Source organism: Euprymna scolopes, chromosome 3, assembly GCF_053919585.1.
Source record: "Euprymna scolopes isolate OS-2025 chromosome 3, ASM5391958v1, whole genome shotgun sequence".
Lineage (NCBI taxonomy): Eukaryota > Metazoa > Mollusca > Cephalopoda > Sepiida > Sepiolidae > Euprymna > Euprymna scolopes.
Window position 1 is genome coordinate 20554322 of NC_136484.1, and position 25392 is coordinate 20579713.

Consider the following 25392-nt stretch of genomic DNA (forward strand, 5'->3'; position numbering starts at 1 on the left):
CCCCCACTCTTTATCTGTGCCTAAACCTAAACGTAAATTACATGAACAAAGCTTCTTTCTTAGAACTGCACGCCTGTGGAATTGTCTTCCGTTTTCCTGCTTTCCGGCTGACTACAATATGGTTGTCTTCAAGTCTAACGTAAACAAGTTCTTGATGAGCCGTTCCATATAGGTTAACAAATTTACTGAATTTCCATATATTGTCCAATTTCTAATGTACACTCTTTAACCCTTATCCTCGAGTGGCCTCTTGGCCTTGATAATGGGGTGATGCCTGTGTAAAAAAAAAAAAAAAAAATCCTAAGCATTTATTAAAGTAAATGTCTTGTTCTGTTTTATTAGTCTCGTTCAATTTTCTTTGTTCAATATAGCTTTTAGTGAAATAAAATGTATAAAATTTGTTTGGCTCATTTTTTTTTACTCACGAGTGTATATATGTAAAAAATTTTAAACCTGAAGTTTTCCTTCGCTTCTTTCTTTTTTAATATGAATATCTAAAATAAAAGATACTTTTTAGTTGAGGAGATCTTAGTTTTTAATAACTATAGACTGAAACATTGTCATGATGTCAGTGTCATTTTTACATCTGCATAAATAATAATAATAATATATATATATATATATATATATATATATATATATATATATATATATATATATATAGAGAGAGAGAGAGAGAGAGAGAGAGAGAGAGAGAGAAAATTGTTAAATATTCAAAGTAAAGTTTGTTTTTAAAGGGAAGTTCAGGGTCTGCAAGGTGATCTTCTTTCGGTGCCACAAAAGGCTTATTAATGTAATCTTCACCGGACTCATTCCACCAACGCAGATGGAAGGACACTGATATTTTTTGTCTGAAGCCTGTGATGGTGGTAACGCTCTTGTGTAATCGTACTTACTGTGGTATATCTTGACGTCCCTCTGGAGGGTGATGATTGTTGTTGCTCTGCTTGTCATGCTCTGCCTTTGCTATCGCTTCTCAATTAATCTACAGCAGAGTGATTCTAGACAGCCTTTAGACAGATGTCAGGTTGGTCAATTTAAGGCTGACGGTAATTGTCCTGCATGACTTGTTCAGCTTGACCTCAACCATTGCAGCATGAGCGGAACAGGCCCATGCCACTATGTAGCATCAGGAAGCTCGGTAAGATACTATCACTATGTAATAGCTTGCTCTCAACTCTGGCAAACAGCTCTTGGGTAGTCGAGGCACAAACACTACATTTGTCAGCTCAAAAAATCTATAAGATCAAAATATAAAATAGCAGAAGTACCCAGCATTCGTAAGGTGATAAATTTGTCGGATGAAATCTGAAAATGATAAACTTGCTTAGAGCTGATCACATGATTGCTAAATATTTAAGAGGATATAAATGAACAATACTTATACACTTACTTGTCCAATCTCCTTCATATGCGTAGATATTCCAACAAAGTAGCCAGAAGAGAAACCAATAACAATATAGCCGTCACCATGCCTTTAAATAAAAATAGGGGGAAAAAACAAGAAACTTATTATCACGTTTAAACAGTAACCTTTCATTATAGAAATGATAAATTTAAAAAAAAAAATTTTTTTATTAGATTTTCACCCCAAACAAGGCACAGTGCCACTTTGATGTAGGGGGCTACTATCAGAGACATAAATTGCAGGGATACTATGTAGGGAGTTGAGCAGCAAGATTTCTGTTCACATTACACTTGAACTTCTGTATGTTAGTACAGTTGGGGAAACAAGAACCTGATAAAGAATTCGAAAGATTATAAACAATATGAATTGACTAGCTTACTTTTAAAAAAAATTTATTTATTTTCTTTTACTAGGATGTCAACATTTATCAAGGCCTGAAGATCACTCAAGGATAAAGATTTGATGAGTGTCGGTTGGATAGTGAGACAACACTGTGATGATTGATAACAATGGTGCTGATTGGGCAAAATTTGATTATTTAATAAATAATGAATTTAATTTAAATTTAAAAATTTGTTGACACTAGACTTGAAAACAACCATGTCGTAGTCAGCTGAGAAGCAGCCTCGCAGTTTTTATTTTACAGCTGAATAATTCTAGGAAAGAAACTTTGCTATTTAAAGTTTCATTTAATTTTAGGTGGAGAGAGAAAGGGAAAATATTGATAGACATGTGACGAGCACTCAAAACTTGTATGTCAATGTCTTAGTTGGGCCGACCGATGGCAAAAATGAGTGCCGATTAGTTCTGGGTCTCATTGACTAAAACAAGTGGCTGTGTGTAGCAACTAAATGTAACTGTTTACCTTTGAATAAATAATAAAAATTTTTTTTTTAATCTTTTGCTCTTCTTTTTAAGCACTGTCTAACAACGTTGAGTTCATTAGTGCCTACTTTTGAATATCTCAAGCGTGGGTTCATACATTATATATATATATAAAATAAAAATCTTGTTGTTGAAAATTTATTCAAAAACATTATAAAACTTGACAATGCAATAGATGGTAAGACTAGGACTATGCAATAGATGGTAATGCTGAAAACAGCTAAAATCTTAAAGAAAATCCTCAAATGCGGAAACTCATAATCAGCATGAGCAACAAACGCTAACTGCACAAATAGAAACTGGAGTAGAAGTAAAACAAAGTTGCAACCAAGAAAACTGAAACTGCAAAATTGTAAATTGATTACCCCCAAACTGTAAAGTCAGCATCGACTAGCACCACACCAAATAGTCAAATGGTCAAGGAGGATGGAAAGACCAAGGAGGGAAAGCACTAACCAAACCTCCACTGAATGAGTGCTAAGAGGACTAGAACCTTAGAGAGACTTATTGTCACTCAAATTCTAATGAAGAACAATGGTCATTGCCAGCGAGAAATTGATGGTAAACGACTGTTATGATAATGCAAATTCATTTACAAAAGTTATCGAAAGAGGTGGATGGTTCTGGAAATTTGAGGAGACTTGTTATCATTGAGACTCCAGGGAACACCATAGGTTGTTGACAAAGAGAAATCTTTGATGATGGCCTGTGTGAAAACTCCTAGTGACAAAGGTTTCCTTTCAAGGGCAATTGCTCTTGATATATTGAAGGCCTTCGATAAGGTATGGCATAAGGGCCTACTTTACAAGATTTCCAGCTACGGTATTACTGGAAATGTTTTCTCAATCATTAAATCATTTCTCTCCGATAGGTTCATAAGAGTAGTGGTTGATGGGCAGAAATCAGAGGCCCACAGTATTAATGCTGGAGTCCCCCAGGGGTCCATCCTGGGCCCAACTCTCTTCCTGATCTACATCAATGATCTCCCAAAACACATACTTAAATCATTCATTGACATCTATGCTGATGACACGACCATCTATGGCAACACATCAAAGGCCGTAAATGACAAAGTTCTCTCTAAGTCTCTCTCCTCTGACCTTGAGCACGTGATATAATGGGGGGAAGAGGTGGCTGGTCACTTTTAATGCATCCAAAACCAAGCTTCTATCTTTACATCATCAACGCTCTGATTCCCATCTGGCATCAATTGAAATGGATGGCTTTCGTCTTGGAGAGGCTCCATGTTTTGACAAGCTTCTGGGTTTGACCTTTACTCCTGATCTGAAATGGAACATGTACATCAAATCTGTTGCCAGGGACGCTGGGAAAATGGTGGGCTCCTTCTACCGCTCCAGAAGATATCTCACTACTGATGCAATTCTCTATCTATATAAAAGCCAAGTACGTCCAAGGATGGAGTACTGCTGCCACATCTGGGCAGGAGCTGCTAAAAACAGCCTATCCTGTCTTGACAGAGTACAAAATAGACTTCATGGTTTAGTGGGGCCCTTTTCTCTTCCCTGCAACCTCTCTCTCTGGCTGAAACTACTGTCAATAATTTTCCCCACTCTCTATCTGTGCCTAAATCCAAACGTAGATTCCATGAGCAAAGCTTCTTTCTTAGAACTGCACGCCAGTGGAACTCTCTGCCGCTTGCCTGTTTCCCACCTGACTACAACTTGGATGTCTTCAAGTCCAACATAAACAAACTCCTGACAAACCGCCCCCCTTGAGTAAGACACTCTATCAAAACCCCAAATACTAATGATTACTACAATACTATCTCTGTACACACAATAACCCTTATCCCCGAGTGGCCTTCGGGCCTTGATAAGTGGTGACCCCCGCATGTAAAAAAATAAATAAATAAATAATAATAATAATAATAATATCTCAGAGAAAAAAGAAATAAAGTAGAAAGGGAATAAATTTAATTGTCCAGGAAAAAATTGCCCATTTTGAAAAAATTGCCCATTTTGAAAAGTAAATAAATAAATACATAAATAAACAGAAAGGGATATTGCATAAAAACTGACAAGGCTTTTTTATCAGCATATGATAGAAGTTTTTTTTGAGTTATTTTTATTAATTAGTTATCTCTTATTAAGGTAAAAGTCACTCAAAGATAAGAGTTGATGTGCCTAAATCTAAATGCAGATTTCATGAACAAAGCTTCTTTCCTAGAACTGCCCATCTGTGGAACACTGTTCTGCTGGCCTTCTTCCTGGACGATTGCAATATGGTAGCCTTCAAGTCCAATATAAACAAGTTGTTGTTGAGCCGTCCCCTTAAATACTCCAAATTCTACCTAATCAACACCATTAACAATCATTACACTACCACTTTACATTCATTAATCCTTATCCTTGAATGACCTTCGAGCTCTGTTTAATGATGAAGAATATTATGAATGAAAGGATTGAAAATGATTAATGGAAGGAACCAAATTTGATTACATATAGGGAGGATTTATGACAAGGTTATGTTAACTTTGGATTTAAAAATTGCCATGCTATAATCTGCAGGGAAGCAGTCTCATGGTAATGTGCTCTGCAGATGGGAAGTTTTTGGAAAGAAACACTGTTTATGGAAATTTTACCCGATGCCAAGCACAATTTTATTTTTTACTATTCAATTTTTTTACTGCTGCTGTGTTGTACCCATGACTACACAAAAATAAAAATGTAAAATAAAAAAGATCCCACCTGCTGCCTTGCTCGCTTGACTAGGGATACTTATAGGCTAAGCATGATGGAAACCTGACTGACAACAGATCGTGTCACTCATCAGTTAGAATACCAGTGTTGCAAACAAGCAAATGTATGGCATAATCACATTGACATACCGGTTCCCGCTGGAATCACCAAAGTCAAGCAACGCTTAACCTGGTCAGTACAAAGTGGGTGACCATTTTGGACTTGCAGGTGCTGTATGTGCTCTCCACTTATCTCGGCATTTGTTTCCAATCAGTCTGGACTTCTCCTTGCCACTGGACTCAAATAATGCTGATTCAGGAGAGGTGCAGTTATGGATTGCACAACCCTTGCCTCACAATAATATGTGCAGCTGCCCTTACAAAAGGTATCCTTTGTCTTTCGAGACTGAATGGAGGCATTGGAAACAAGCAAATATAATGTGGACCTTATTTTGTGTGTACATCAACTAGTAATCATTTGGGTATTTATGTTCATTGATAGATGGTTGTCAAGTTAGAGAGGATGTGCAGATCGACAAAAGATAAAGCAGTTTACGCTTAGGGCCATTGCTCTTCTGTAGGGAAAAATAGCTTGAGGAAATGACGTCAGACAAGATAAAGACTTACATATGCAATTTGCAGTTGAGCTTTTGTAAGCGTGAGTAAAATTAAAATAATAACCAGTTATAATCAGTGTTAAATGAAGCAAGGAGTCATGAGGCCCTGTTTCTGCAACGCCTAACCTTCTTCTCATCACCACCAGCAAAAATGCAGGCAATATCAGCATCCTGAATAAAAAAACGATCTTCTTCCAAATTGATTGAGAAATATGAAACGTAAATCAAAAGAGTATAGAAAGACATACCAGTTGTAAGCAATAATTGTGCCATATGTTTTGTTAAACCGGAGTTCAATAGGATTCTCAGGGTTGTTGATGTTGTAAAGAAGTAAATGCCGATGAGAAACTACGATGCTTACCTGCAACAAAGGAATATTTATTTATATATATATATATATATATATATATATATATATATATATATATATATATAAAATGGGTTAAGAAATTCCAACGAAAGAAAGATGTATATTTAAATAAGGGAGTAGTCACCAACAATGTGTATTTTTTAACATTATTTTATTGTTCCGTGTCTTGGTTTTTCATTGAGAATTATGTTTGGATCATTGTAATAATGTTTTTAAGTCATTGAAATCATTTACGCGCGTTTCAGACGGTCTGTGATGCGTCCTCGTCAGAAATTATTTCCAACACATTTGAAAATAATTTCTGACGAGGACGCATCACAGACCGTCTGAAACGTGCGTAAACGATTTCAATGACTTGAAAACATTATTACAATGATCCAAACATAATTCTCAATGAAAAACCAAGACACGGAACAATAAAATAATGTTAAAAAATACACATTGTTAGTGACTACTCCCTTATTTAAATATATATATAGACGTCACATTAAAATTATTATAATTATTATATATTTATATATATTTATATATATATATATCTATATAATAAAATTGTATTCCTGTTTATCATAATTTGGTTAATATATACAAAAGTTGCACGGTTTCACAAATAGATTTCAATACTGAAAACAAACTTTTATACATTTATATTCCTGTATGATATACAGTCTAAAGAAGCTTTGAATAAAAAAAAATGCAAAAATAAAAATAAAGAACGCAGTTTGGATTCCCAGAAGGAAAAAAAAAAAAATTAATTTAAACCTATCGCAGACTAAGCACCTACATAATCCGATTTCTAAAAAGTTTATGATAACCAAAGAGAATTCATTCATATATGGATGAAAAAAAAAGAGCCTTAACTAAAATTGTTAAATAGAAATAGACTTAGCACCTACATAATACGATTTCTAAAAAGTTTATGTTGACCAAAGAGAATTCATTTATATATGGATGAAAAAAAAAAAGAAAAAAAAGGCCTTAACTAAAATCGTTAAATAGAAATAGACTTAGCACTTGCATAAGCCGATTTCGCAAAAGTCTTCAATTTTAAAACAGATTTAAACTACATACGGATGAATAAAGAAAACCTTAACTAAAATTTTGTAAATAGAAAACGGGGATCATCAGCTTCTTACCATGTAGCTGTTACGGAGATTTAAAAACAGGACAGCTGTTAAATACATGGCTCTCCAGTGGATAATACCACTTCCGCAATAAAAAAGATTGTAAATACGGTTACTATTTTTACTAATATATGAAAAAAATATAGATAAATAAAATATAAAAATATAAAAAGATAAACTATTAAGAAGTAAGTTTCAGATTACGAGATCTGTTCTGCGACATATACATATATATATACTATTTATTCAAAAGGAATCAACATTTAATAGGTTATCTCATTTGCATATTACATGAAAGAAAATCTGTTTTAATAATTAGTTCTAAATTTTTAATGGAAATTAGTAATAGAATTGCTTTAAATATTCTATTTGTTTTAAATTTATTTTAAATTTAATTTATTTCTTAATTATTAGTATAATCAACATCAGCTGCATTTAAAAATGCAAGTTGAGTTTCATTTAACCTATGAGTTATTTCCCTTGAAGCTCTGAGATTGTCTTTTCATTGTCTGAATTTCACAGATCTAGATTACTATGTGTTATGATTCCAAAAATCCAAAATATGGTCAACTTTCAGGAAAATCGTAACAACTTAGAATATTTGGTGTATCTTAAATAATGTGACTAAACTCTCTGCTCAGAAATATGTTTTTTACCTGGCAACGCCAGGTATGTACAGCTAGTATATATATATCTGTGGTTGTTTGTCGTTTTCATATGCGCATCTTCTATTGAGATTTTAGTTAGCCAATCAGCTTTCTAGTATCCACCGCACCCTTCCTATCAGCCAATGAGCATGCATTTATTGGACAAAGGCCTATTTGACCTTTGGTTGACCTGTTCCTTTGTGTGTGCTCTACTTAGCCTGGATGTTTAGTTTCTTGATCTGACATTTTATTACTTACTAACTAGCTCTACCTACGTATTTAAATACTTAAAGTTTACGCATAAATCTATACTTTCGTATATTAATTTTATGTGAGTAAATTAAGTAGTTATATATATATATATATATATATATATATATATATATATATATATATGTATATATATATATATCTCTCATAATAAAAACATGAGAAAACAAAATAGCTTGTGAAGCTTAAAATAATATTGTAAAAGGTGATTCTTTTAGGCGTGGCGAACTTTAAATTAAAATAAATCACAGGACAATATTTTTATCATACAAATATGTGGTTTATATCAAAAATTAATTTACGGCATTTCTAATTTAAATACAATTTCGGGCATATGGTCCACAAAGGCTCGTGCATATGTGGCGTAATCTTGAGAAATAATTTTCATAAACTCTATGCATTAAATCAGACTGTATTTTGACAATAACACATCAAATGTTGTCTTCTAAATGGTCTGTTGTGTCTGATTTATCAACATAAACATGGGACTTTATATATCCCCCAAAGAAAATAATCTAATGGGGTTAAATCATACAAACGAGATGGATAGTTGACAGTCTTCACAGCAAATTGCTAAACAAAGCTGAACTCAAAATAACCGATAGTTACCAAATCTGCAATTAAATTCTCAATTTAAAATTTGCTGCCTCTAAAAAAAAAAACCTTGTACAAGCATATATAACTATTTATAGTTATCTGTAAATAGGTGTATTCTTAATTAAGGAAAATAATCTCTAATAAGAATGGTAACTAATTACGTGTATTTTATTAGAGATTTAACAAATAAGATTGTTAGATTTTCCAAGTTGAACCTAACTAGCAATGCATCTGACAAATCAATATTTGATTCTGGCTAGCAGTGCTTCCCTTTTTATTCTTGCAGCATGTTCTTAACACTAAAAATAGTGAAATTAACTTTAGTTTCTTTACAAAAATAATTATTCTGATAAAGAAGATTATTACAATAGAGACATCATCAGGCAGTATCTGAGGCATCCCTCAGGTCGGTGTCAGAGCATGTCTTGCTTGGGGGACAGTCTGTGAGGATATGTGTGATAGTCTGCATGTCAGTGTCGCAAGGACATTGAGTGTTCTGTACATAGCCCCATTTGTGCAGATTGTCCCATGTTTTGGCAACCTTCGTTCAGGCCCAGTTGAGTGTTACCCATTTTTTCTGGGCGACTTCAGAGTCTGCTGGGAAGTCTTTTTTCGGTATCAGAAGAGCTTTGCTGTTGTCATCTTTGACTGACTCATTCCACCAATGCAGGCAGAAGGACACTGGTGTTGTTCGTCTGAGGCTTGTGATAGTAGCAAAGCTCTTGCGGGATGGTAGTCCCTACGAAACCTCTTGATGTCTAAATAGAGGATGGTGATTGTCGTTGATTGACTTATTACGCTTCATTATAGCTTTTTGACGAATCTGCGGCCGAACGATTGCAGACATCCTGTTACGGCTGGTAATCGTCCTGCATGCCTTGTTTAGCTTGATGTCGACTTTTACACTAGAAAAGTGTAAATCACTTAAGCTTCTTTACAAAAAATAATTATTTTGGAAAGAAAGATTATTAAAATAGAGAAGAGACAATTTTAAAATAACATTCAAAATTCAAAACTTTGTAGACCAGCTGTATTTATTGCTTATAAAAAAACTTGTTGAGTTACAGAAAGAGAATATCATGTCATAAAATGAAAAATTTCGTCAGCCAAATAAAATTCCATGTAATAGAACTGGATTCAAATGGCAGTGAACAGACTCTATTTTTCATTTATTGAACCATTGGGAGGTGATAGTCATCTAGTGATTAATGACATGGACTGATGACCTCGGTGTCCAAAGATTGAAGGTTGTTCCACAAAAATCACTTTCACTTAGGATGTTGGCAACCTTCACATGGTCTCTCCCATAATATCTGATATCTTTTCAGAAAGAATTCTGACTAGAAAATTATCAGGGAAACCAATGCCAACAATAGAAACTTCGGATTCATATGATATGATGATGATTGGACCATTATAAAGAAATGTGCAAGTTGATACTTATCTGAAAATAAATAAGATCACAGTGTAGTATTTGTTCTGATGCTATGCTTGACCTTTTCTGTCCTCAGTCAGTGGAGGAGAAATCCTTCATGATTGAGAAAATTTCTATTTTTGTTCCAATCCAGAGTGCCCCTTTTTGGTTAGCTGGATTTTCTCCACATTAAAAACTGACCTTGTGTTTAACTCTTCCCTCGTGGCAAGGCAAATAGATAGGATCATGCACTTCTGGGGTGAATAGTCTACTATTTGGCTTAGGTACATCGGAAGAATTTTTACTCAATGAGACAGAAAGCAAGGATATCAATTGTGCAGTGTGTTTTTGCACAAAAACATTAGGCAAGTTTTCATGAACCTGTTCAAACAAAACAAACTGTGGTTGGAAAGTAAACTATTTCATCAACATAATGGTGTAGGAGTTGCTAATGTTGAACATCAGATCAAGGTAATAGCAGATGTTGCAATTCTCGCACAAATTTAGAACAGTAGGGTTAGGGTTAGGGTTGTCAATCTAGAAATAACAGATAAGTTGATACCTCCATCACTATAACACAACGCACCATCATATACTGACCATGTCGACATTAAACAATATTCACATTCTGACAATATTTTCTTTGGCTTGTCATGCATACGTTTGAAATAAAATTAGCAGATTAAAAGGACACAACTATTATGAATGGAGATTTTGGGTCTGTCTGCCTGAGAAGCTATTATTATTATTAATTGTATTATTCAGTTTACTATATTATTTTAAAACTAGCCTAGGTGTCTGGCGTTGCCTGGGTATTTAGAGGTGTTTGTTGAACAAAAAAAAAAAGTGCTATTAGGCAGACAGGCTCGAACCTGTAATGTGAAGGAGGAAAAGAACGTGAAAAAAAAACCGTGACGTCTTTGCTGTTGCACCCATCACCAAACCGGAAGTGATGAATGTTTAAATTAAGACGTAGACACCCTCGACAAACCCGACAGGCAGCTAAATTCAACCCCACACAGTAGAGATCCCTAGATGTAAAAGATCTTTCTACTCCAGTAGTTTCTTCCCCAGAACCGCTAAACTCTGGAATTCCATTCCAGGCCACTGCTTCCCCAACTGTACTGACATGCAGAAGTTCAAGTGTAACGTGAACCGACATCTTGCTGCTCAAATCCCAACATAGTACCCCAGTAGTTGTTGCCCCTGATAGTAGCCCCCTACACCAAAGTGGCAATGTGCCTTGTTTGGGGTGAAAATGTAATAAAAAAAAAAAAAAAAAATTAAGACTAGTCAATCGAAAAGCGAGGATGACTTTCGAAAATATCAGCGAAAAAAGCGATCCCTCCCAGTAGAAAAGTGCCCAGTTGAGGGTGAAGGAATTAATGTGTTTAGCCAATTTTTTGATATTTGTCGTCCGAAGGGTCATGCTTCAAAACGATACTGATTTCATGAAAATCCATCACCTCTATCGAAAGTTTTAGGCAGACATACAAACATACATATATTTAAACAGACAGGTGAGATTTATACTATAAATAATGTGCCATTTTTCAATGTCCAAAATCAGCGGGAAGGGTTAATGGTGTAGTATCTGTTCTATTATCATGTAACCATGTTTCCAGGCATTACCTCTTCTTGTGTTAGGTGGAGGTAGAATAATATCTGTTCTATGATAAGACCATCCTTCCAAGCATTACCTCCTCCTTAGTACTACCCTATCATCATATAGCAGAACTATATTTTCTTGTGCATGACAATTCTTAATTAGCATTATCCATGAGTTTTTTTTTAAATTTCATTTTTGTTTCATTTTCACAGAAAAAAACTGTCAGAGTGTGAAATTTTTTCTGCATCCTCTAAACTATGCCATTAATCATTTTAGCAAAATTGTTATTGCTTTTAATAGGATTTGAAAAGTTCAATATAATTATTGTGGTAGTGTTTGATCATTAAATTATTAATTGAACCACATTTTTATAAAGTTATAATTTTCTTAAGTTAATATTGTTTAATCTCGATTAATAAAATTATTGTAGTTTCCAAAACATTTGATTTTTTTTTAATAAATAAAAATTTGCTAAGAACTAAAGTTAGAAATGGCTTTCTATTTGACAGTTTCAATGCTTACAAATTCCTTTTAAATTTCCAAAACTCACAAAATAATGTATAATGTATGAATGATGATATTGGCTTCCTGAGATGAAATGCACCTAACATTTATGCTTTTTGTTTTTCCTTTTGCAAAACTTAATCATGTTCTGCAAAACCAAAAACAACAGCCCACCTTTTCCCCCTTTTCCTTCTTCCTATTTTCCCTTTCTTTTTCTATCTCCCCCCCTCTTCATGACTGGTTTCCTTACTTAAAATGTACCAAACATTAATACTGTAACCCTTTTCTCTCTGCCATTGCAAAACTCATTCATGTTCTGCAGGGCAGGGAACAAAAATGTTAAAATCCACTATAAAACAACCAAACCAAACACTACCAATTAGCAATGAAAGATACAAAAAGCTTGAAGAATAAAAACCTACAAAATAACTGGATGCAACATGAATACTAGTTCCAAAATTACTGGATTCAGCATTAAATAACCCGAAAAGGGTTGATATGGTGTAAAACAAAAACAACATAACAACCAAATCAAAAACTGTTTTCATCAATAATTAATTTTCTACCTTATCGCTCTTGCATAATTTTTGGATATGTTCATTACTGTGACATGATAATTAAGTAGATCCATTGGTTTTACTTGAAATTCAATATTTTGGTTTTCGAATTTTGCTATTATAACAAAGAAGCACCAATTATTTTTACAAGGGTGGTAACTCTGACAATCCTGTAATCATTTTTTATGATTAATAACGAGTGGAATATACTAAAAAATAAATTTGGCGATAAAAGTGAAACAAATATTAGGAAATATTGCTTACTGTATCTTCACAGACTGAATTTCTTTCGTCTGTTTTCATCTCAGAGAATTGGACATTACTTGGTTCCCCAGCCAACTGAGATTGCTGGACAGTATCACCTTCGGCGTTGCTGATACTCAGGTACTGATCTTCACTCACTAATGCCAGCATATTTTCTGAATTCCATGCACCACTTGTTATCTTTTTGGAGTGCTTTCCAAGAACTGGCATCTTCCTGAAATATTCACAAAACTACATGAAATCAAATAGAGTACAAAATAGACTTCGTGGTTTAATGGGGGATGCCCTTTTCTCTTCCCTGCAACTTCTCTCCCACAGAAGAGACGTTGCAAGCCTGTCTTTGTTTTATCGCTATTTCTATGGCAGGTGCTCGTCTGAGCTCCAATCCCTCGTCCCCCCCTCGTCAATCTTTCACGAGAAACACCCGTCTGGCTGAAACTACTGTCAATAATTTTCCCCACTCTTTATCTGTGCCTAAATCCAAACGTAAATTCCATGAGCAAAGCTTCTTTCTTAGAACTGCATGCCAGTGAAACTCTCTGCCGCTTGCCTGTTTCCCACCTGACTACAACTTGGACGTCTTCAAGTCCAACATAAACAAACTCCTGATAAACCGCCCCCTTGAGTAAGACACTCTATCAAAACCCCCAATAAGTGGTGACCCCCATGTAAAAATAAAAATATGGTCTTAATGCTGTATCAACTTCTTTTTTTATGTTATTAAACGCTAAAAGACAATATTTATTCAAAATAATTCATTTGTATGCTTTTTTTTTTCTATTTTCTGGCATATTGTCCTGTTATATCACATATCCCTCCATATCTCCATGAATAAACCGGAAACCAGCAATGGCGACACTAGGACAAATCTGTTCATCGGTACAACGCAAATGAACACAATAAATACACATGACAACTTCAAATCCCATTTCTTTAAATACAAACATCATTAGAATAACTTGCACCTTACATCAACAAAGAAAACAGCCAGAGAAAGACGCACAGCAAAAGAAAAAAACCCAAAATAAAAAACACAAACATCACAGCAAACGCAACTCCTAAGCATATAAACACCTATATATAATTCACAAAACATTTCAACCTCACAACACTAGATTATATTCACAATTTTATTAGCTTCAAATCGATATAACACATGCATACATACACCAAACAGACGGTTCACTACAACACATTATAGCACAAAAAAAAACACAATCAAAAAGCAAATTCAAGCCAGTGATTAAAAAAAACTTTCTTTGCTCCTATTCTGCTTCCTGACTATAAAAGTACCAGCCTTTTCGACAACAGACAGATCGGCCCTACCATGGCACGCTGTGAACTCGCTCCGTCTTCAACCAGCATACGACCCCTCACCAACGACATCAGACGCGGAGCTTACTACGCACAGCCAGCATCGCCCACCGCTACCATCTCACCCGTGATCCTGATACAAGCCCCTTTCCTTCTTCGGCTGATACCAAATCATCACTTCTCACCAACCCCGCGCTAAGTGACATCAGCTAACAAGGATCGCCGCACATGCTAAGCCACATTTCTGCCATCACCACCCCGCACTCAACCAAACCCAAAGAAACTTTGATCGTTGACGACTTTATCTCAACGCCCGGCCAGCCGTCCTAACGACGACACCTTAAATCTCTGATTTGGTGAGAAATAAAATATATATATATTTAACCCTACTCAGTCGTCTGCATTTTTCTTGCAACCATACTTTCAGTCCAAAAAGAGCACCATTAACCAAGGGTAAATATAGCAGCAAATGCAACATAATAAATATGTTGGTTGTAAACTTACCTTGATGTTTGATGGTTATAAATCAACAAGTTGCCTTTCTGGGTGCCAATGGCCAACAAATGATCATTTTTGGACCATGCTAAAAATGTCATCAAGTCCCTGGAAAAAATCAGTAAAAATAATTTCAAAAAGATACTAGATCTTCTAGTTCATCTCTCTCTCTATATATATATATATGTGTGTGTGTGTGTGTGTATAAACTTCAAGTGTATTGATAACATGAAGTAAAAACAATTTTTTTTTTCGAAAGCGCTCAATCTGTGAGTAGAGTTTTAATAAATAAATAAAATTATATAAGCATTAAGAAAAACCTATGTTAACTAACCACCATTTCAACATTACCACATCTTGTCGCTTTAGAACCTTGACAAAACGTTAATGTTGCAGCAATGATTGATCTACATATGTTCTTTCTAATGTTAATACCATTTCATTATATATATAGTGACATACAATATGGTTTCTGTTCTGCTAGATCTACAGCAGATGTGCTTACAGTTATATCACATAGGATTAACGAATCTCTCGACAGAGGCAACTTTTCTAGGGCAATTGCTCTTAACATATCAAACGCCTTTGATAGGGTATGGCATAAAGGTTTACTTCACAAGATCTCCAGCTATGGTATAGCTGGAAATGTTTTCTCAATTATTAAATCATTTCTCTCTGATAGGTTCATAGGAGTAGTAGTTGATGGACAAAAATCAGAAGCTCACAGTATTAATGCTGAAGTCCCTCAGGGGTCCATCCTGGGCCAAACTCTCTTCCTGATCTACATTAATGATCTTCCAAATCACATTCTTACATCATTCATAGACATTTATGCTGATGACACTACCATCTATGATAGCACATCAAAGACTGTAAATGACCAAGTTCTCTCCGATTCTCTCTCCCCTGATCTTGAGCACGTAGTACAATGGGGAAAGAAGTGGATGGTTACTTTTAATGCATCTAAAACCAAGCTTTTATCTTTACATCATCAACGCTCTGATCCCCATCTGGCATAAATTGTAATGAATGGCTCTCGTCTTAGGGAGGCGTCATGTTTTGACAAGCTTCTGGGCTTAACCTTTACTCCTGATCTGAAATGGAACACATACATCAAATCTGTTGCTAAAGCTGCTGAAAAAATGGTGGGATCCTTTTATCAATCCAATAGATGATGCAATTCTCTATCTATATAAGAGCCAGGTACATCCAAAGATTGAGTACTGTTGTCACATTTGGGCAGGAGCTGCCAGAAAGGACTTATCCTGCCTTAATAGAATTCAAAATAGACTTCGTAATCTCATAGGAGATGCCCTCTTCTCTTGCCTGCAACCTCTTTATTACAGAAGAGATGTTGTGAGTTTGTCTTTGTTTTATCATTATTGTCATTGCAAGTGCTCGACTGAACTTCATTCTATGGTCCCCCTCGCCAAACTTTCACAAGAAACACTCGTCTAGCTAAAAACACTATCAATAATTCCCCCCACTCTTTATCTATGCCTAAACCTAAATGTAGATTTCATGAACAAAGCTTCTTTCTTAGACCTGCACGCCTATGGAACTGTCTTCTGTTTTCCTGCTTTCCAGCTGACTACAATATGGTTTTCTTCAAGTCCAATGTAAACAAGTTCTTGATGAGCCGTTCCACTTAAATTAACAAATTTACCAACTTTCATTACTAACGATTACTATCTTGTCCAATTGACTACTGTACACACTTTAACCATCATTCTCCAGTGGCTTCTGGGCCTTGATAAATGGTGATGCCTATGTAAAGAAAAAAAAATTATATATATATATATATATATATATATTCACTTGCCACATAAATGATCAGTAACATTTCAGGTCATGGGTCATTTATATTCTATGCTTAATGGATGATGTTATCCTTTATTTTTTTATCAATTATGATATCATGAAAGATCTTTCAGTGTCTTATACTATTTTAGTGGTTGACGTCATAGTGCAAGTTTTTATGGAGACAAAAAAGATTCTCAGAATTGTAGTAGAACACAGATTATTAGGTACTTGTTTAGTTTAATCAAGACATTAAAAAATGAAAATATTGAAAAATAAAATTATATTGTACGTACCCGTTATGGAATTAAGTTCTCATTAAAAAATTCTTTATTCAATTTGATCAAGTATTTTGTTTTACAGAGGAAAATCAAATTTTAATGAGATCGATCGTATCCCACCATGTTGCCTATTTCATGGAGGAGGGGGCTCCAAGGGAGATAAATCCAATCACCACTTACAGTTTGCCACAATTTGATGAAATTATTTTGAAACATGGGCAGAAAAAATACCTAGATAAATATTTTAGTTTTTTAACTTATTTTACAGAGTCTCTCTGTCCTTTTTTAATCCTTTTTTCATGTTGTTCTTTGTTAATCCCTTTTCCGTTTAAAGGCATCCCCCTCCTCATCCAAGATAAGCCTGATGACGGGATACGATCAATTTTTTAATAGGTACGTACACTATATATATTTTTTTTTAATATTTTAATTTTTAAAATTAAACAAGTTCCGATTATTACATTGACCTCCACTGTTTTTAAAAGTCCAACATAATACTTGATTTCAGGCAAGTCTTTTTGTGCTGAATCCATAATCATGCACATTTTATCTAATCGGATGATCAATCTTTTTTTAACGGATGGTCATGTTTTTAAAGCAGATGGTCATTTTTTTTAATCAGATTATCAATTTTTTAATCAGATAGTCATTTTTTTTAATCAAATGGTCATTTTTTTTTAATTGGATAATCATTTTTTTAATCAGATAATAATTATTTTTAATCGGATGATCAATTTTTTAATTGGATAATCAATTTTTTAATCGGATGGTCATTTTTTTTAATCAAATGGTCATTTTTTTAATTGGATAATCATTTTTTTTAATTTGATAATCATTTTTTCTAATCGGATGATCATTATTTTTAATCAGATGATCATTCCTTTTAATCGGATGATTATGTTTTTAATTGGATGATCATTTTTTTTTTAAGCAGATGATCATTCCTTTTAATCGGATAATCATTTTTTTTAAGAGGATGATCATTTTTTAAATCAGATAATCATCTTTGCCCTTGCAAGGAAGAAAGTAAACTGTGACATTCTTCTTGGCTAACTAAAAATAAGTCTCTTTAATTCTATATTACCTTTATTGATAAGAACAGAATTAAACAGATCTATTATTTTGTCATCTAATTACATACTATGTAAATTAGCTGGAAAGGAGAGTGGCAGTCTTTCTGTAAATGTACAAATGATACATTAAAAACTATTAGTTGGATAAACATGCTGGGAAGGCAAGAGAAATACATAGATAGCTAAATGAGAGATGGTTACTAATTAAAAAATTAAAATAGAATTTTTTAAAACATAACTCAATCCCAGAACTAAAGAATACTTTAGCATATGTTTTGTGTCATTATTGTATATAAAAAAATGCTTTTAGGGAAACAAACATTGATGATCTCAGCTTTAATACATTAATAGATAAAGACTAAAATTGCTTAAAAATTTGATTGATTCCAAAAAATTTTGCTAATATTTTCTACATGAGCTCTTGTTAATTCTCTATCCTGATTTATAAGGGAAATCTTAAATGTTTTTCATGCTTCTTTGTTATAACGAAATTTGAACATCAAAATATGGTATTTACTTAATTATCATGTCACAATAATGAATATATACAAAAATTACAAAAAACGATAAGGTAGAAAATTAATTCTTAATTAAAACAGTTTTTGGAGACAATTAGCAAAAATTAAGTTTTGCTAAATTTGCCTAAAAATTTCAGTTTTCAGAAAATATTTACCTCTCTTGTTATGATTCAAACTCGCCATTATTGTTTTTTAGCAAAACTCAATTTTCGCTAATTGTCTTCTAAAACAATTTTCATCAATAATTAATTTTCTATCTTGTTTTTCATAATTTTTGGATATGTTAATTACTGCGATATAGCAATTAACTAGATGCCATTGAGTTCAATATTTCAATTTTTTTTTATTTTGCTTTAGCAAAATAATTTTGCCCAATAAAATGTATTTCTTTTACATACAAACCTTAGTCCACTTTCAATAACTTCAGCCTCACCAAAATGAGCTTTCCATAAATAAATGGAGGTGGATTTCTCAGAGATGAATGCCAGAACATCACCATCATAATCCCAGTCAAGGCCCATACAGGAGCTGGAAAAATAATCACTTTGAAAGTAAATGTATTAAAAGTGAATGTTTTGTTTGATTTAATATTTCTCAAATTTGGCATCAAAGCCAACATACACCTTAGAATGTTTTACCATTTTTTTATCCAGAGGTATTTCATAAAAGATCTGCATAAATTTCTCAAAAGAAAGAAAAAAAAAATTGGTACCATATCATTTTTATTTTGTACACATATGTATTGGTACACACATGCAAAATTTTAAAATCTGAAAAGATCATATAGAAGGCTTCATTTCTGAGCAAATCTAATAAAATGTCACTCGGTTGATGCCTTGCACGACTTATGCAAACCAGAAAACGTTCTCAATCAGCAACTGTTTGGAGTTACATGCTCAAATTTTCAGGATTTCTTAGTTTTTATAATGCCAATCTGTGGTGCCAGATACAACAAAATCTGAGAATATGGGTTTCAAGACCTGGATGTTTTGACATGGAATTACTTTTATTTTATATTGCACATATATCTCTTTAAACTGTTTACCCTGACAATTCATGCGTTTTGATTGTTTGAGGATTTTAATGTTGATTCTTTTGTTGATAATTACATCAGTGATGATTTTCACCCCTCTTTTTGTATCATGTTTTATTATATCCCTTTTACATTCGTCTTTGACTAACCTTTTTTTATGAGAAATAAATGTAGGTATATGTGTACAAAACTGTTTCTTCATTATTGATTGTCTTTTTCCCTTTATATTTCAACATTGTGTTATTCACAAGAACACAATTTATTCAACATGCTGATGAAACTCCAGCATGTGCACTGCTATAAAACGTTAAAAAAATAATGCAAATACCAAACATTATAATTTTATAGTATCTTCTGGTCCCTAATGTACAAAGAAACTGTGAGACATATACAAACAACTTATTCATATTACATGCATATATATATATATATATATATATATATATATATATATATATATATATATATATATATATATAAATAAGAGCAAATAGTTAATAAAACATGTTAAAAAAACACTTTGAAAAAGAGTTAAAAACATATTTAATTTGAAAAGGAAACACTTGATGAGTGGATAGTCCTTAATCCGCGGAGTTTCAAAGAAATCATTTCCTTCTCATCAGAGAGTAGGATTTAGCAAAACGTGAGATCGGATTTTGCTTGCAAAAGTATTTGATGAAACTACAAGTAAGTCAAAGATCATACTTGATAACAAAAAGTGAAGCAGAGGGAATAGGGTAAAGAAATAAGTAATTTCACGTGAAATCACTTTTTTCTACACTTAAGGGCTATCCGCTACTTTAATGTTTCCTTTTCAAATTAAATATGTTTTTAACTCTTTTGCAAAGTGTTTTTTAACATGTTTTATTAACTATTTGCTCTTATTATAAGCTCTATCGCCTATTTGGTTTTATCGAGCTTTTACATCTGGTTGAGATTACTTTATAAATATTAATTCTTGAATAATTATAATATACTTATGTTTTACAATATTGGATCATTTTGGTAAATTTAATTATAATCATTATTTAATATATAAATATATATTATAAATATATATATATATATTTGATCTATAAATATTTTATATATATATATATATATATTTTATATATATATTTTATACATATATATATATTTTATATATACATATATATATATATATATATATATATATATATTATAGATAGATATATATATTTTATATTTATATATATATCTATATTTTATATTTATATATATATATATCTATGTATATATTTTATATTTATATATATATCTATGTATATATTTTATATTTATATAAATATCTATGTATATATTTTATATTTATATATATATATATCTATATACATATATATTTTACATTTATATATATCTATATACATATATATTTTATATTTATATATATATCTATATACATATATATTTTATATTTATATATATATCTATATATATATATTTTTTATATTTATATAGATATCTATATATATATATTTTATATTGATATATATATCTATATATATTTATATATATATCTATATATATATTTTATATTTATATATATATATATATATATATTTATATATATATCTATATATATATTTTATATTTATATATATATATATATATATTTATATATATATTTTATATTTATATATATATCCATATATATATTTTATATTTATATATATATCTATATATATATTTTATATTTATATATATATATCTATATATATATTTTATATTTATATATATATCTATATATATATTTTATATTTATATATATATCTATATATATATTTTATATTAATATATATATCTATATATATATTTTATATTTATATATATCTATATATATATATTTTATATTTATATATATCTATATATATATATTTTATATTTATATATATATCTATATATATATTTTATATTTATATATATATCTATATATATATATTTTATATTTATATATATATCTATATATATATTTTATATTTATAAAAATATCTATATATCTATATATATATTTTATATTTATAAAAATATCTATATATATATATATATATTTTATATTTATATATATATCTATATATATATATACATATTTTATATTTATATATATATCTATATATATATATATATTTTATATTTATATATATATCTATATATATATATATATTTTATGTTTATATATATATCTATATATATATATATATATTTTATATTTATATATATATCTATATATATATATATATATTTTATATTTATATATATATCTATATATATATATATATTTTATATTTATATATATATCTATATATATCTTTTATATTTATATATATATCTATATATATCTTTTATATTTATATATATATCTATATATATATATATATATTTATATTTATATATATATCTATATATATATATATTTTATATTTATATATATATCTATATATATATATTTTATATTTATATATATATCTATATATATATATATTTTATATTTATATATATATCTATATATATATATATTTTATATTTATATATATATATATCTATATATATATATATATATTTATATTTATATATATATCTATATATATATATATTTTATATTTATATATATATCTATATATATATATTTTATATTTATATATATATCTATATATATATATATTTTATATTTATATATATATCTATATATATATATATTTTATATTTATATATATATATATCTATATATATATATATATATTATATTTATATATATATATATCTATATATATATATATATATTTTATATTTATATATATATATATCTATATATATATATATTTTATATTTATATATATATATATCTACATATATATATATTTTATATTTATATATATATATCTACATATATATATATTTTATATTTATATATATATCCATATATATATATTTTATATTCATATATATATATATTTTATATTCATATATATATCTACATATGTATATTTTATATTCATATATATATCTATATATATATTTTATATTAATATATATATATCTATATATATTTTATATTTATATATATATATCTATATATATTTTATATTTATATATATATCTATATATATTTTATATTTATATATATATATATCCATATATATTTTATATTTATATATGTATATCTATATATATTTTATATTTATATATATATCTATATATATTTTATATTTATATATGTATATCTATATATATTTTATATTTATATATATATCTATATATATTTTATATTTATATATATATATCTATATATTTATATATATATCTATATATATTTTATATTTATATATATATATCTATATATATTTTATATTTATATATATATATCTATATATATTTTATATTAATATATATATCTATGTATATACTATATTTATATATATATCTACATTTTATATTTATATATATATATATCTATATTTTATATTTATATATAAATATCTATATATATATTTTATATTTATATATATCTCTCTCTCTATATATATATATAACATATATATATATATAAAATATATATATATAAAATACATATATATATATATACAAAATATATGTATATATATAAAACATATATATATATATAAAACATATATATATATATATAAAATATATATATATATAAAATATATATATATATATAAAATATATATATATATATATAAAATATATATATATATATAAAATATATATATATATATAAAATATATATATATATATAAAATATATATATATATATTAAATATATATATATGTAAAACATATATATATAACACATATATATATAAAACATATATATATAAAACATATTTATATATAGATATATTATATATATATATATATAAATGTTTTATATATATATATAGATATATATATATTTTATATAGATATATATATTTTATATATATACATATATTTTATATATATACATATATATATTATATATATACATATATATATTATATATATATTATATATATATAAAACATATATATATTTTATATATATACATATATATATTTTATATATATACATATATATATTTTATATATATATATATATTTTATATATATATATATATTTTATATATATATATATATATAATATATATATTATATATTATATATATATTATATATATATACAACATATATATATTTTATATATATACATATATATTTTTTTATATATATATATATTTTTTATATATATATATATATTTTATATATAATCATATATATATATTATATATATATATATATTTTATATATATACATATATATATTTTATATATATATATATTATATATATACATATATATATTTTATATATATATATATATTTTACATATATATATATATTTTATATATATATATTATATATATATACATATATATATTATATATATATATATATTTTATATATATATATTTTATATATATATACATATATTTTATATATATATACATATATTTTATATTATATACATATATATTATATATATATTATATATATGTATATATATATTATATATATATATATATATATATTATATATATATATATATATTTATATATATGTACATATATATATTTTATATATATACATATATATATTTTATATATATTTTATATATATACATATTTTATATATATATATTATATATATATATTGTATATATATATATTGTATATATATATTTTATACATATATATATATTTTATATATATATATTTTATATATATATATATTATATATATATATATTTTATACATATATATATTATATATATATATATTTTATACATATATATATTTTATATATATATATATATATATTATATATATATATTTTATACATATATATATTTTATATATATTTTATATATATATATTTCATATATATATATATATTATATATATATATTTTATACATATATATATTTTATATATATATATTATATATAATTTTATACATATATATATATATTTATATTATACATATATATATTTTATATATATATATATTATATATATATAATTTATATACATATATATTATATATATAAATTTTATATATTATATATGTATTTTATATATAAGTATATATATTTTCTATTATATATATATATTTTATCTATGAATATATATATTTTATATATGAATATATATATTTTATATATAAATATATACATTTTATATATTATATATATATTTTATCTATTATATATATATATTTTATATATTATATATCTATATTTGATATATTATATATATATATTTTATATTATATATATATATTATATATTATATATATATTATATATTATATATATATATTTTATATATTATATATATATATTTTATACATTATATATATATATTTTATATATTATATATATTTTATATATTATATATATATATTTTATATATTATGTATATTTATTTTATATATTATATATATATATTTTATATATTATGTATATATATTTTATATATTATATATATATATTTTATATATTATATATATATATTTTATATATTATATATATATTTTATATATTATATATATATATTTTATATATTATATATATATATTTTATATATAAATATATGTATTTTATATATAAATATATATATTTTATATATTAATATTTTATATATAAATATATATATATTTCATATATTATTTATACATATTTTATATATAATATATATATTTTATATATAAATATATTTTATACATAAATATATATATTTCATATGTAAATATATATTTTTATATGTAAATATATATTTTTTATATATATATATATTTTATATATATATATATATATTTTATATATAAATATATATATTTTAT

General features: G+C 27.7%; 1 protein-coding gene across 1 annotated transcript in view; it reads right to left on the reverse strand.

Annotated features, from left to right (window-relative positions):
- Positions 1-25392, reverse strand: part of LOC145253575 (WD repeat-containing protein 19-like) — a 144236-nt gene that overhangs the window by 103432 nt on the left and 15412 nt on the right. Inside the window, exons 4-8 of the mRNA XM_080112947.1 lie at positions 18848-18973; positions 14783-14881; positions 12965-13178; positions 5857-5969; positions 1394-1475 (exon numbers count right to left, since the gene is read on the reverse strand). Of these exons, the coding sequence (XP_079969073.1) occupies positions 1394-1475; positions 5857-5969; positions 12965-13178; positions 14783-14881; positions 18848-18973 (634 nt within the window). The remainder of the gene's footprint in view (positions 1-1393; positions 1476-5856; positions 5970-12964; positions 13179-14782; positions 14882-18847; positions 18974-25392) is intronic.